At 46.6% G+C, this 13,397-nt stretch overlaps 1 protein-coding gene and 1 long non-coding RNA gene across 8 annotated transcripts in view; both read left to right on the top strand.

Moving 5' to 3' along the window:
* The first annotated feature begins 981 nt into the window (after window positions 1-981).
* Window positions 982-2,658, top strand: LOC147599308 (uncharacterized). Its single transcript, XR_015259868.1, has 3 exons — window positions 982-1,235; window positions 1,615-1,728; window positions 1,863-2,658. It is a non-coding gene; the product is annotated as an uncharacterized LOC147599308 (long non-coding RNA).
* Window positions 2,659-4,826: 2,168 nt separating this feature from the next.
* Window positions 4,827-13,397, top strand: part of TCF12 (transcription factor 12) — a 172,966-nt gene continuing 164,395 nt past the window's right edge. For 5 of the 7 annotated variants that reach the window (XM_086757020.1, XM_086757021.1, XM_086757019.1 and 2 more), the window contains exons 1-2: window positions 5,914-6,013; window positions 6,786-6,858. In XM_086757020.1, the coding sequence (XP_086613146.1) occupies window positions 5,939-6,013; window positions 6,786-6,858 (148 nt within the window). In that variant the 5' untranslated portion in view covers window positions 5,914-5,938. Of the gene's footprint in view, window positions 5,006-5,913; window positions 6,014-6,785; window positions 6,859-13,397 lie in introns of those variants that run through there. The other 2 variants (XM_086757016.1, XM_086757015.1) reach the window with 2 other exon arrangements.

Genomic DNA, 13,397 nt, shown 5'->3' with positions numbered 1-13,397 from the left:
GGAAATGTAGGAGCCTCTGTTGCTTTCCTCACTGAAAATAACTCCTTTTTATAACCTTGGTTACGTGATTATTTGTCGTAATCCGTGTCTTTTGAGTTTATAAGTGACTTTTCCTACAGAGAGCCGGTGTGGCCGTGCCGAGAGCCGCTGAGAAGAGGAACCTCCCTCTCCAGGGACATCAGTCTGCTTTGGATTTAGCGAGTGCTTTAGGTGTTTGTTTAAATTAAGCTTTATATCACACGGATTTTTTTTAAGTCACCTTTGAAGATGGCATAATTTTAGATTAATTTTATTAAGCTAGTGTACGTCTTCTGTGATTTAGGTAGCAAGGTACTGTAGAAGCAAGAAAACGTGCTGCTTTCAGGCTAAACGTAACTGGTTTTAGTTAAGTTAAAACAGGTTGTTTTAAACAAAGTAAGTACCCCAAGCACCTCCCGTGCCAATTCCCAGCCCCATTTCGATTCGAGCTGTTTGCTGCGCCACCGACGAGGTTCAGGTTCGTTCCCTGACCCACAAGCCTGACGATCCCGACTTTTCCCGGAGCCCCCGCTACGGCCAGGACAAGGGAGATGGGGGTCCCCCCCCCGGCCCTCTCTCCTGCTGCCGGCTGGGCCGCGCCCGGCTCCCTCGGCTTTCATAACCGGCCAGGGTCGACCAGCTGCCCCCGGCCCCTCCCGCTCCCCTCCCCCTCCCGCCGCGCCGGCCGGCGGAAGGACACAGAGTCCCGGCCGCGTTCTGCAGCTCCGCGCAACTTTCGGCCGGGGGGCGGCGGGCCGGGCCCCAGGCGGCGCGGGGGGTAAGGGGCCCCTTCCCGCGCTTCACGGCGGCTGTGCGCGCCGGGCACCGGTCCCGCCAACCCGCCCCCCCCCCCCCCCCCCGCAGCGGCGCTGCCGGCGGCTCTGGCCGCAGTCACGGCCGGCGGGCGGGGCCCGGTCCGCTCCCGCCGCCGCCGCCTCCTTTTAACCGCTGCTCGCCCCCACCTTCCCCCAGCCAACTTTGTGCTTTTGTAAGAATTCCGCCCGTGGCGGTACGTTGCGTCACGGGTGTGTTACGTAACTGCAGTTACTGCGGGTAAGTCTGGCAGGCAGCCAGCTCAGTTCCCCGCGCTGCGAGGGCTTTGGACGGGAGAGCTGTAGGAAGAACGCGGGCTGTCCCCACGAGCCTCGTCCCAAAGTTTCATGCGCGACAACAGAAAATGTCCGTGTTAACTTTTATTGGCCTGGGCCGGGTTCCAGGTGAGCCCGCAGTGAGAGCACGGAGCGGCTTTGTGCGGGAAACAAAGCCGCGTTCTGGCCGGCGTGGATGCTGAAGGAGCGCTGCGGCCTGCTCCCGGGCTGCGGCGGGACAGCAGCGGCCTGCCGCCTCTCCAGGCCGGGATCTGCTGAGCAACTGCTTTTCCCGTGGATAAGCCGCTGGCTGCGGGTGCAGGCTGAGCGCACACGTGTTGGGTTAAAGGAGCGTCCGGCAAACGCTCTGTCCTGGGTCAAATGCTCGGTCAGAGCCTGAGGAGCTCCTACGGTTTGGGTGGTGGCGGTGAATTAATTCAGTGCGTGTACATTTAAGAATAAATAAACCAAAAGGAGACATGCAAGCTTAATGATTTTATGTGTGCAGGCACGATACATTACGTATAATCCGGAATACATTTGCTCGCATCCCTGGATGTGCAAACAGTTTTCCTTTAAGGCGTGGGTGGAGAGCAATTCACGAAGGCTGTGGAAACAGCAGGTGAGTGCGATTATTTTCAGGGGGTTGTGTTCAAGTGGTGTGGGTTTTATATTCCTCTTAATTTTTTTTTTTTTTGGTGTGTGTGTGTGTGTGTGTCCTGTGTGTAACTCTTCATTTTCATGGTCACGTTGGAGCACGCAGAGGAATGCTGCTGTTGCCACCTGGCACCTAGGGGTTCCCTGGTTGCTCTGGTGGGTAGCTGGCCATATTGACGTGGGCAGATCATCTGCCAGGGCTGTTGCCGTAACCGTTTACCCTTGCGTCGGACACGCTGAGAGAGTCTGGAGCTCACCAGTGACTTTGTCTGCATGGGCTGACCTGCCTGTTACTTGCAGTACTCCACCTCGGACCTGAGACTTCTCTGAGGAAAGGGCATTTATCCACAAGACTAATAAATTAATTTATCTGGATAGAAATTATTCACGGATGCCAATATAATTGGGAAAGCATCTTCAGGAGTTCGGCCCTGATGGCCGGAGTCCCCGCTCACAAAATCACTAGCGAAATGATTGGTCTTTATGATTGCTCCTGTATTTCCGTGCCATTCATCTGATCCATTGCTCCCTAGGTAGTGGAGACCTTTTATTTTTAAAGAAGTGAAAGGAAAAAGGGTGTAACTGTTGCAGAAGACAGTAGCATTTCAGCCTTCTATGTGATGCTGTACCGTTGTGTCACAGCAAAGCCGGAAGTTTTTGGGTTTTGTATGATTTGTGTAGTATGTTTGCTGCGTTGGTACGTGTGTAAGGAAAGAACTGTAACTAGGGATTGAAGCAGGAATGAAACTGGAAGTGTTTTCTTTCTTGCAAATGGAAAACTGTTGTAATTGTCCAAACCAGGTTTCAGATACCTGTTTCTTCAAATGTTTTAAAATGTTTGTAAAGCCTTACTTGGTCGTACTTTCTCATAAAGACCTCTGACGAGCTAAAAGCAGAGAGTTTGTTTGTTTTGTTTTTTTTTTTTTGTTGAGCTCTTTAATGTTGACTGCATTGTTTTCTATTTTCTGTGTATGACTATGACAGGATAAGGATATGCAATGTATTTTTTTTAAAACTCCTATCTTTGCAGTGAACAGGAAGAATTTATAGGGAGTGGCAGAGATGAAAGCATACTCGGTAAGTAGCAGCTTGAGAAGGGGGTCGGGGGTTCTGAGAACAGGGGAAAGACAATATTGCATGGACGTAGAACATTGTGCCTCAATGTTTCGCGTGTGCGTGTTAATTCTGATCAGTGTTACATGAGGAGGGGTTCAAAACTGAATAGGTGAAAGATTCCAGATCTCACAATGTGGCAGTTACCATTCAGTACCTGGGAAACATTAGGTTAAATCTCTTTTTAGAAATTTATTGTAATAGAGGGTGTGGTACCTGCTGATCTTTCACAACGGTTTTAGTCAAGCTGCCTGCATGGGTTTCTCCTGAAGTTTCTGAGTTGGCCAACTCTTACAACTTTGGCTCCCCAGAGTGATCTCCTTTAGGTCAAACTCACGGTGCATTTTGGGCCAAGGCATACCAGCCCTGAGGCCCTGGGTACTTGCCAAGTTGGCTGGCGTGATTTCTGGAAGCTTCATGTATGTTCTGGTCATTTTTCTACAGGTGCCTGGCAATGAACTTTTTGGAAGAGGATGGTGAGCCCATAGAGACGTAGTGCAGAAGAATGGCTGCTATGGTGTGACTTTTGGTAGTGTGCGTGTTTAGTGCCAGCACCTGCATGAGAAGGTGACATGTCATTGTGGGCCGCACGCAATATGTGACGGTATTTTGTGGGTCTTTAAACCCTGCCTCGTGGATTGTGTGGATGTATCATCTTCCACTCAAAGTTTCTAGCTGCAAATAAAAACCTATGAATGTGAACCTTAGGTCAGATAAGATAAAGTTGTACTTGAAATTAAGTTTTAATACGATTACACATCAGTACAAATAATTGTTAGCATTATTGCTTCCACCTTCTTTAGATTTGTGCAGTGGTGGTCTTCCAATCAATACTGACCAGTGTTGCAGCTGCGCTCGCTGGTACTGAGTACCAGTACTGGTTAAATAGTAAGGCTTCAAGAGAAGCAACAATATTTTGACGGTATGTAAAGAGAGGATCTTGCTTGTAACTGGAATACGTTAAAGGACATTCCTCACAAAACAGATCATGACCTGTGTCACTGGATGCTTTCCTCTAAGGTTAAGTATTATTTGTACATCAAAGGGGAAAAAGTACGTATTTATGTCCTGCAGGGGCACAGAGAATGGAAGTCATTGTGTCGGTATTTTAATACAAGTTGCTTCCTGCATTTCCAAGTAGCAAATATGTGAATATTCATAGAATTGCAAGGCCAGATGATCATCCAGTATACCACATATATGGGAGAAAAGCTGAGGAGAACGTTTTAAGGCTGCAGAATCTCCGGTTTGTTTCTGCCTTGGGGTGGTAAGTGCCTTATCACCCTCCTCTTCCTGCGGAAGATGTCCCACTCGCGGGATCTGGGGGTGGGCAGAGCGGCGTTGGCAGGGACAGGCGTGTTGGGCTGCGTCTGTACAGCCTGCTGCTTTCCAGACCTGGGGACTGCCCAGCAGCAGGCCGGGAGGGCTGAGCGCTCCCTCCTCTCCGCGCTCACTGTCTCCCTGGAGCCAAGTTGTCGGTTCTCCAGGGTTTTAAGTATCCTTTCTCATTGCCCTGGTGTCTTCTAAGTCCCCTTGCTCCAAAAGAGTGACATGCCAGGAGCTGCAGAGCTGACGATGTTGTCATTCTCCCTTTTAGGGGAGGGTAGGGAGCCGCAGGGCGAGGAGGGAGCAGGCCGGGGCCCAGGTGGTGGCAAGTGGGTGCCACCTGGGGGCTCTGCAGGCTCGGGAGACGCGCGTGGGCCCAGGCCCGGCCCGGGGCCTGCTGGGCCCTGCGCGCTCGCAGGCCTTGCGCGGGATAAACTTCCCAGCGGAGGGGCTGGCAGCGCTGCCCGGTGAGAGGCAGACGGAGAGCAGTTTGTCTGTAGGAGGGGAGGTGCGGGTACCCCTCACGCTGGCTTCCCTTCCCGCGCGGAGCCTCCCGCCCAGGAGCGGCGCGGCGCGGCAGGGGTTAAGGCCGCGGCGGCGCTGGGCGCGGAGGGATACGGAGCCGGAGCCGTGAACGTGGTGCTGAGGCTCCGTAAGCAAAAAAATGTCTGCCTGAGGGAAACCCACAAGTTCCTTCCAGCGGGGGGCGGGGGGGGAGCGCTCGGCTCGTCGCCTCCCACCCAGCCCGCGGCCCGCCCGCCGCCGGCCCGGCCCTGGTCAGCGGAGCGTACGGGGGGCAGCAGGTAAGGCAGGCGGCGAGGGGCCGGGAGAAGTTGGGAGAGAGCGGGGGGGGGGGGGTGGGGCGGGAAGCGGCGGCCGGGCGCTCGCGGGGGCAGAGGCGACGGCGGGGAGGCCGCGGGGGAGGAGGCGCCGCTGGGGAGCCGGCGCGGCGGGCCGGGCCGCGGACCCCAGGCAGGAGCGGGTCCCCGCGGGCGGCGTTCGGCGCCCATAAAGGATCGCGGCGGCCGCAGCCCGGCGCGGCTTCGAAACTTGGTGGGGGAGCGGGGCTGCGGCAGCGCCCCCGGCGCTCCGCCGCCGGGCACAACGGAAGGCGCGGACCCCGCCACCCCCCCACACTACACCCTCCCCCCCCCCCCCCCCCCGCCCCCGCACGCGCATTCCACCCCTCTGCCCGCCCGGCGGCGGCGCGCGCGCCCCCGGCCTCGCGCGGCGTGTGCGCGTGTGGTGCGCGGAGGCGGCTCACGCCCTGCCGCGGTCCCGACCGGCGCGGGGAGGGAGAGAGACGGAGAGCGAGCGAGAGCCGCCGCGGGCGGGGGAGGCGGCCGGGCACAATGCCGCGGCCGGGGCGGCGGAGCTGAGCCCCGCCGGGCAGCCCCATTGTTGTAGGGCCAGTGAGTGCCTTCGTCCCTCGCCGCTCCTCCGCGCTCGGCCGGTTATTTGCTTTGGAGGGGGAGGGGGGCACCGAATTCCCGCCGGCGGCCCCGCTCGGGGCGGGGGGAGGCGAGGGGGTGGGGGATGAGGCGGCCCGCGGGCGCTCGGGAGAGCTGGGCGGTTCGGGGCGGCTGCCGCTGCCCGGCCCCTCCGCCCGCCCGCTGAGGAGCGGGGCTCCCCGGGGATTCCCCCGCCTCGGGGGGCGCGGGGGCCGGCCCCGCGGCGGAGCGCTGCCCGTGCCTCTCTCCCTCTGCCCCAGAAGGCGACCGGAGGAGCGGGGGAAGATGAACTCCCAGCAGCAGAGGATGGCCGCCATCGGGACGGACAAGGAGCTGAGCGACTTGCTGGACTTCAGCGCGGTAGGGTGCTGCGCCGGGCCTTCCCGCCGCCTCTCGCGTGCAGCCGGCCGAGAGCGGGGGCTGCGGCCGGCCCGGCCGGGCACCTGAACTTTGACGGCACGTCTAGACTTCCCGGTTTAATGCCGTAATACCGGCTGGGTCAATTGGTTTAACTGGTTAAAATCGGGCTGACCCAGTGGTGGCATAATCTAATAATTAACGCTTGTTAAGCTGGTCTGTGGCACTGGTACTTTGGCTTTTTTTTTTGCTTTTTTTTTTTTTTTAAACAAACGGAAAGAAAATTTAATACCCGTAAGTAACGTGGTTATTCATTGATAGTTTTGGCTTAGAAAATTATAGGTGTGTTCTGCGTGATACTTTTAACAGATCTCAAAAAGGTGCTTGATTTCTAAATATAATAGAAAACTACTGCCTCTCAAAAGCTGTCTTTATCCAGTGACTGTAAACTTACAGATCAGTAAGAAATATATTTTGAGTAGTAAAATTTAAGGTATATAGCTATTTTAAATTGCCATAGTAGTAGCTCTTCTTTTAATTTTATTTTTTTAAGCTGTTTTTGTTCGTACAGAAAATAAATTTTAGTGGTGTTAATAAATTGCAAGGAGTACTTTAGCCTATTGGATTTGTGGGTCTAAACATGCACCTTTATTTTTCTAGCAGAAAAGCGAGTCAAATCATTGTTTCCTGTGACCTTTTTTTAATAAGTTTACATTAATAGTTTAGCACAGAGTTTCAAAGCCAATTTACATGCATCTTTTTTCTTGTTTTGCAGATGTTTTCCCCACCTGTTAATAGTGGGAAAACCAGACCAACTACGCTAGGAAGCAGTCAGTTCAGTGGATCAGGTAGGATGCATCCAAGATACGTAAAGTTCATGTAACTAGGTCTTGATGTTTCAGCTTAGTCTTCATGTGCTCAAAGTATGGTAATCTTTCATTTGCACATATTCTTGTAAGACATTCAGATTGATTAGAGATATGCTGTTTGGATCTGACCCTGTAATGCATTTTGTTATCTTCAACCACAGTTTTTTTTTTTGTTTGTTTGTTTGTGCCTTACTTGTCCCACTACGGTGAAGTGTAACATATCTCTAGTCATACTGACATGCAAGTTGTCTGTTTATCTGTTACGTTAAAAATGGATTTTGTTGGTTTGATAAAAATCAAACCTACCTGTTCAACTGAACTATTTCCTGGCCCTTGTACCAAAGGGGAAAACACTTCATCAAAATGCCAAATAATTTGAAATACTCCTGACTCAAGGATGTATTTTAAAATGCGCTTCTTAAGGAAAACGTAAGGATAATACAATTTTCTAGTACTAGGTGGTTCTCAAAGTCTTGACGACTGGAATTCTCGCATGTTGAACCTCTGTCGGTGTGTCTGGGAAACAAGTAACTGTATTTACATGTTGCACGTATTTTGTGGTTGCAATGTCTTTTCATTGAGGTCCACCTAATGGCTCTCTTGAGATACTTTTAAGCTAAGCCCGTAATAGGAAGTAAGTGCAATTTTTAAACAGATACTTTGTATCATTCTTGCAAAGAGTATATTTATCGCTACTTACAAAAGAGAAACTAAAGTAACTTTTTGATAACGTGCTTTGTTCTTTTTTATGTATGGTTACTTTCTGTGAATACAGTGAAGTGATATTTTTCGTTCTGTGAGTTCAACAAAGTCGTATTTGTGCTTTTAGTTTAGGTTAATGAAAATAATTTCTTAGAATGCCAGTGAAGGAGTGATGTAGCTGCTTGAAATTGTGCAGTAACATTGCCTGCTTGCCTTTTAGATTGTCAAAGCCGTTACTCTGAGAGTCCAGATGACACCTTGCATTTTAGTGACACTCTAGAATTTTTGTTTTTTAAAAGCATCTTAAAACTTCTGAATTGTATAACTTTTCAAACTCTTCAGAGACTATCTCCCATGTTTAATTTAATTAAAATAGGTAGGAAATGTTGTAATTGTAACATACTCTCGAAGCATTTTACTTTTTCCCTCCTAAAATATGTTAGTGGTTTTGTCTTGATCTTTGAAAGTACGTCAAGTTTAAATTATTGGTGATAGTAAGACAGCAAATCCATATATAATGTAGTTAATTTTTTTTTTCTTTTTTATCATACAAGATAAAAAAGACATTCAAGACAATTGTTTCTCAAAAGCTTGTTTTAAGACATTCAGGCTGCTAAAACTTATGTGGGGACCACAACCTGAGCATCTTGTCCATTTTTCCCCTTGCTTTTCCTGAATGAGTAGAATAATTTTCTGTTGAATAACAAAGCTTTTGATTTTAGTTTAGCTCTTGGGTCAGTCTTAGGTAAAGCGAGTGTCCCTATTTGTAGGTAGTGTTTCGCCTCCTTTCCTTGAATGGTTCAGAAAAAGAGAGAATGCCAGAATACTTAGCTTTTTGGGAGAAACAGTGTTAATGACTCCTTGAATTTCTTTACCAGTGTGGTATATCATCACATAGATACCAGTCATGAGCCATACACTGCAGCTGTCAAACAAGCTGCAACCTCAGGCGGATTCCTCTTGGAAAAGATAATGGTGTATCATTGTGGGTTTGAATTAAAAAAGACCTGGGGGGATTACTCTGCAGGAGTGAGAGGTGACAAACTTCTGTATTAGTTGTGTTCTGAGTCAGTTTTAAGTGTTGTAGAAAGACTATGTTAAGATCGTTGATGAAATATAGGCATTTAATTTATTTCCAGCACTCCAATTTAATGGTGATCTTGCTTTAATTTCAAGTGTTGTGTAATGTCTGGGACAATGTTTGAAAATATTTTTCTTATTTATTTTTTTTTTAACTGCTGGAGGACACTTTTTAAAGAGAAACCTGAAAGGAGGAGCTATTTATTCCTTTGAGCTATCTAGTACTGAAAAACACTATGCACAGATTCCTGAAAAGTTTTATTTTTTTTTTTTGAATGATGATTCTGTAACAGACTTTGCATGATTTTGACCCAAGTTACAGAAGTGAAGCTTGCTTCAGTATCTTTCCCGTTAAACTCAGTTGTTTATTTTTCTGATGTCTTTACAAGCATACTAAATAAGTGTTTTCCTTTTCTCAGTTGGAATAGTAATATCTTTATTTGTTGTTATAGAGCCCTCTTTTTCTCATTTAAACTTAAAATAAACAAACAAATGTGAAAATACCTTCCTTGCCCTTCAACCTATCAGTGATTCCAGATGTAGCCTAATGGCCTCCATTAAGTAGGTGAAAATAATTGCTTGTCTGCCTGGCTCTTAAGACTGTATATTTCTGGAAAATCTGATTTAGAAGGACAGAATGCGAATGATTATTTTCCTCCTCACCCCTAAGGCCCCCAGTTGAAAAAGGACAAATTAGTTGCTCTTCAAGAATGGTTAAATTCTGTTCGTTTTTCAGGTGTTGCTTTATGAATTATTGGAAGTACTAGCATGTGTGTAACTAAATCTGATGTACCAAACTTGGTCTAGTATAATTCTGCAATATTTGTTGATTATGCTGTTAAAATGTATGTGTAACAGGGTTGCAGAAATAAAGCAGCTAATACGGCTGATATCTATGATTTGTAAGAAAATACTGTCTTGGATTAACATATGAACGCTGTGTTTTGATTAAAAGATAGCTGCAGTCTGGCACTGGGGCATGCTTGCTTTCTGCAGGTCAGTCAATTATGAATGAAAGCTGCAGATGAAATAAGTGAACTAATCTGATACATCATGGTATCTTATGACAGTAAGTCGTGTAAGCTGCTGATAAAGTCAAATATCTTGGTCAGACTACTGGTGAAAATAAACGTGTTGGAAAAGTAACCTGATATGTGAGGCAGTGAGTTAAGCCCCAAAATATTCCTTGTCATACCTGTTGTAATTACCTCTTGTTTAAAACAGAACTTTCCATTCTTTTGTCCTCCAAAACCAACTTGTGAAGATAAAGCCATTTCTGTTTTAGAAATTGTAGAAGAAGGCAAAAGCCAGAGATCTTCTGTTGGGCTTTTTAATCAGACTTTTTTTGGAGATTTTATTTAAAATTAAAATTTTCTGTATTGCTGCCGTGGTTAATAGCAGTGGAATTTTGCTTTGCTTTGGTTTTGTCAAAACCACAAAATGTATGCTGGTACAAATGTGGATGGCTACCCATTTTGCCGAATGCCCTTTACTTGTTACAGTAGCTCCGTTAAAATGCAGTCACGATATTCGGATGCCTGCCATAGGCAATAATAGTGCGGTTTGCCTATGGTTCCCACTAGGTTTGATCTCGGTTTCAATTTTTCCTGTGATTGAATTTTTTTTTTAATCTCAGGTGTGGTACCCTACAGTAACCCCCACCCCTTTTTTTTTTTTTTTTTCTCTTTTGCAAATAACTTCTTAGGTGTTAAAGAAGAATATATCTGAGTTAATATTTTCCTATGTGGCCTACAAGGTTCAGTTTTTGTAGCCTCATCATTGTACCAATGCCATTATTTTTGCTTGTGGCTGTGCCCGTGCATATGTGAGGTATCAGTCAAAAAGCTGAAGTAAGATAATGACGATGTCTGACAAAACGAAGTGGTGAGAGTTTAAAGTAAGAGGTACAGTTCAAGAGCTAAGTTGTCCAAATGGGACACTTTTCTTGCCTGCGAGATTCTTCTGAAAGTCACGAAAAAATGAGTACACACGGACAGCGTTGGGCACGAACCTGTTGTGTACCCAGGCATTCCTCCAAAAAAACTTCCGAATGCATCTGTTTACATACCTGTTTGGTCGCCTTTTATGCAAATTGAAGAGGCTGCCCTTTCCACTTTTCTCTACTAATGTCCTGAGTTTGTAAGTAATGGATTGGGATAGGCCACTAATTAGTGGCTTGATGCAAAGACCGTTTAAGTTGATAGCCTGCCATTAACCTGAGTGTCCCTAAATTAGCGCGGTGTGTCTTGAGACTGGACACAATGGCAGTTCTTTAGCAGGCCTATAAAGTTACCGAACAGTGTTTCCAAAATTAGCTAAACTTGACTTGATTACTGTTTGCCAGTCCTGTAAACTCCTATTTCCTTTTTAGTTTTGCTTCAGCAGTTCCTTGTAAAAGAAAAAAACAAAACAAACAAAAAAAAACCCAACAAAAAAAACTTGGGAGAGTTACCTGGATACACAATGTTTTAAATGCTGTGTTCATTAATGTACAGCAAGTGTGGAAGAGAAAAGGCACTCCTAACTCTGACAGCCAAATCACAGCCTTGGAGAAAACGGCAGGAACATGAGACTTTTTGTCTCTGCAAAGTAGTTCCTCTACCCTTTCAAAATGCATTATTTATTTTCTGCTTTTTATCAGAACTGTGATTCCTAAGGCGAATTGATCCGCTGGTATCGTTCCATGCATGTTTCTGGTGTGGCCTGCCATTGAGGTGTAGGAAATGCCTAGTGCCTACTCCTAATCCCTGAGTTAGGGAATTTATGAGAGGTCCCGTGTAGTCACATAGTCTGTCCTACATTGTGTTGGATCGTGACAGACTCTTTTAAATTAAAAAAAAAAGTGTGGTAGGCCTATATTTCAGGAATTTGATCTGTAATTCTGGTGTTGTCATCCAAAATATGTTAGGATCTTGTGTGTTTTTGTTTGCTATTCAAAAAGAGGATAAGCTTATTGTATGTTAAATACCAGAAATCCAGGGTGGCCTGCTAAAAAAAACATTAGGTCATGCAGTGATGTGGCTTTTTAATTTTTTCTGCTTTCAATATGTAGTTTGTCCTCTAGCACCATTAAAAGTGAACCAGCAGACCTGGTAACCTGGTATTACATCTTGGGTCTGAGGGGTGCTAAATTCTGTCCTCTTCTGAAGACCGTGGGAAGAGTTGTAGAAGCCTCGTGCTTGAAAGCAAAAAGGCATCTGTAGTTTCTTTCCCATCAAGTTCTTTGTAGGGGAGACCAATGGGCCCAAACGCAAGGGAGGTGAGGATTTCAGCCTGGATCCTTCACCTGTTGCATTTAGAAACCTAGAAGGGTGGTGCAGTGCTGGTAAATATGTGACTCTGCAGCTTGCATGTTGGCAGCTTCTGTCTCACTGTTGCTGTCTCTTTTCCTCCTCCTCTTCCCTTGCCTTTGGAAAGATAAATTATCAGACCCTTACTCCATGTCTTGAAAAGTACAGCGTGTAAAAGGACTAAGTAACTGCTTCCATATTCCTGTTTAAGGAAGGAGGGTGGGGAAAGAACTTGGACAAGGGGAGAGAACTGATAACCCAACTTTAAAGCAGTCAGTCTCTTGCAAAGTGTTTATGGTCACATGGATATTGAGGTTTTTTGTGATTTCTTTTAAAAAAAAAAAAAAAAGGAAAAGTTACTGAAACATGAGACAGCTGGTTGTTCTGAAGCTAGCTTGGTGAGCAGGTAAGTAGGTGTTGGTCCATCATTTGTTTCTGCTGGCAATAGTTTTGAAATGGCTGTTATCGCTTAAGGTGATGGTATGAACCTCATGTCAATTGGTCAGAAATTCCTTACTGTCTTCCAAATAACTGATTTTAGAATTTTTAGTAGCATTTGGCCTGTCTTCTGTCTAAAGATACACTTGAAACTGTTAACAAGGGAAACGGTAACTTTTGCTGTAGAAAGCGTCCTTTCAAAAAGTTCATTGGGTGTTTCCAGCAGTTCGTTTTCCCTGGGTGAGAGCAGCGATGCAATTGTGGTGTGTACAAGCACAGCATCTGGCCTCCAGTCCCTCCATAAGCGTTACTGTCTCACAATGCAGGGAAGATCTTTGCTGCGTTATTTCTGGGTGGCTTCAGAAGGTCTGGGGTCAGTGATGCCTTGTCCTTTCCTGATGTCGAGCTACCCAGGATGGGGCACCTCCCACCATCACCCTCCACCCCAGCCAGCAGCTCTTTGATCTGCCAACTTTTTCTGATCTCCTGTAAGTGATGAAGAGTAGCCAAATGCCTTGGAGAGTGCTCTTAGTGGCTTGTGGGAAGGAACAGGAGTTGAAATTGCCTGTTGCTGTATTTTTTTTATTTACCCAGAGAGGGGTGTTAATATAAATGTAAACACGAGGACTAAAGGTTTGGGTGAAGTGGAGCAAGAATCTTGAAAAGAGACTGAGGAGAAATTGCGTGTTATCTGAGGAATTCCTTTTCTTTAAAGAGAAGTATAAATGAGATTCTTACATATTTGTGTGTCCTTTAATGGCAACTTAACTTGAATTTGGTCTCTTAATTACTGTAGAACTTTTATTATGTCTGTAGCTTTTGCTAAGGTTTTTTTTTTTATTTTTTATTTGTTTGTGGTCTTTGGCAAGGGAATTTCATGTTAAAAGCTTGTCATTCGTACATACATGCCAAAGTTCCCCTTCCCCTGCTTCTTTCCAGCTGTCTCACAGAGAAGACTTAACCCCTTAGTAATTTTGCTGTGGAGTTGGTACGACAGCTGTTTGTCTC

Source organism: Chlamydotis macqueenii, chromosome 12 (genome assembly GCF_036417535.1).
Source record: "Chlamydotis macqueenii isolate bChlMac1 chromosome 12, bChlMac1.mat, whole genome shotgun sequence".
Taxonomy (NCBI): Eukaryota; Metazoa; Chordata; class Aves; order Otidiformes; family Otididae; genus Chlamydotis; species Chlamydotis macqueenii.
The sequence above is the reverse complement of the archived record's forward strand: the minus strand, read 5'-3'. Positions and strand labels throughout refer to the sequence as shown.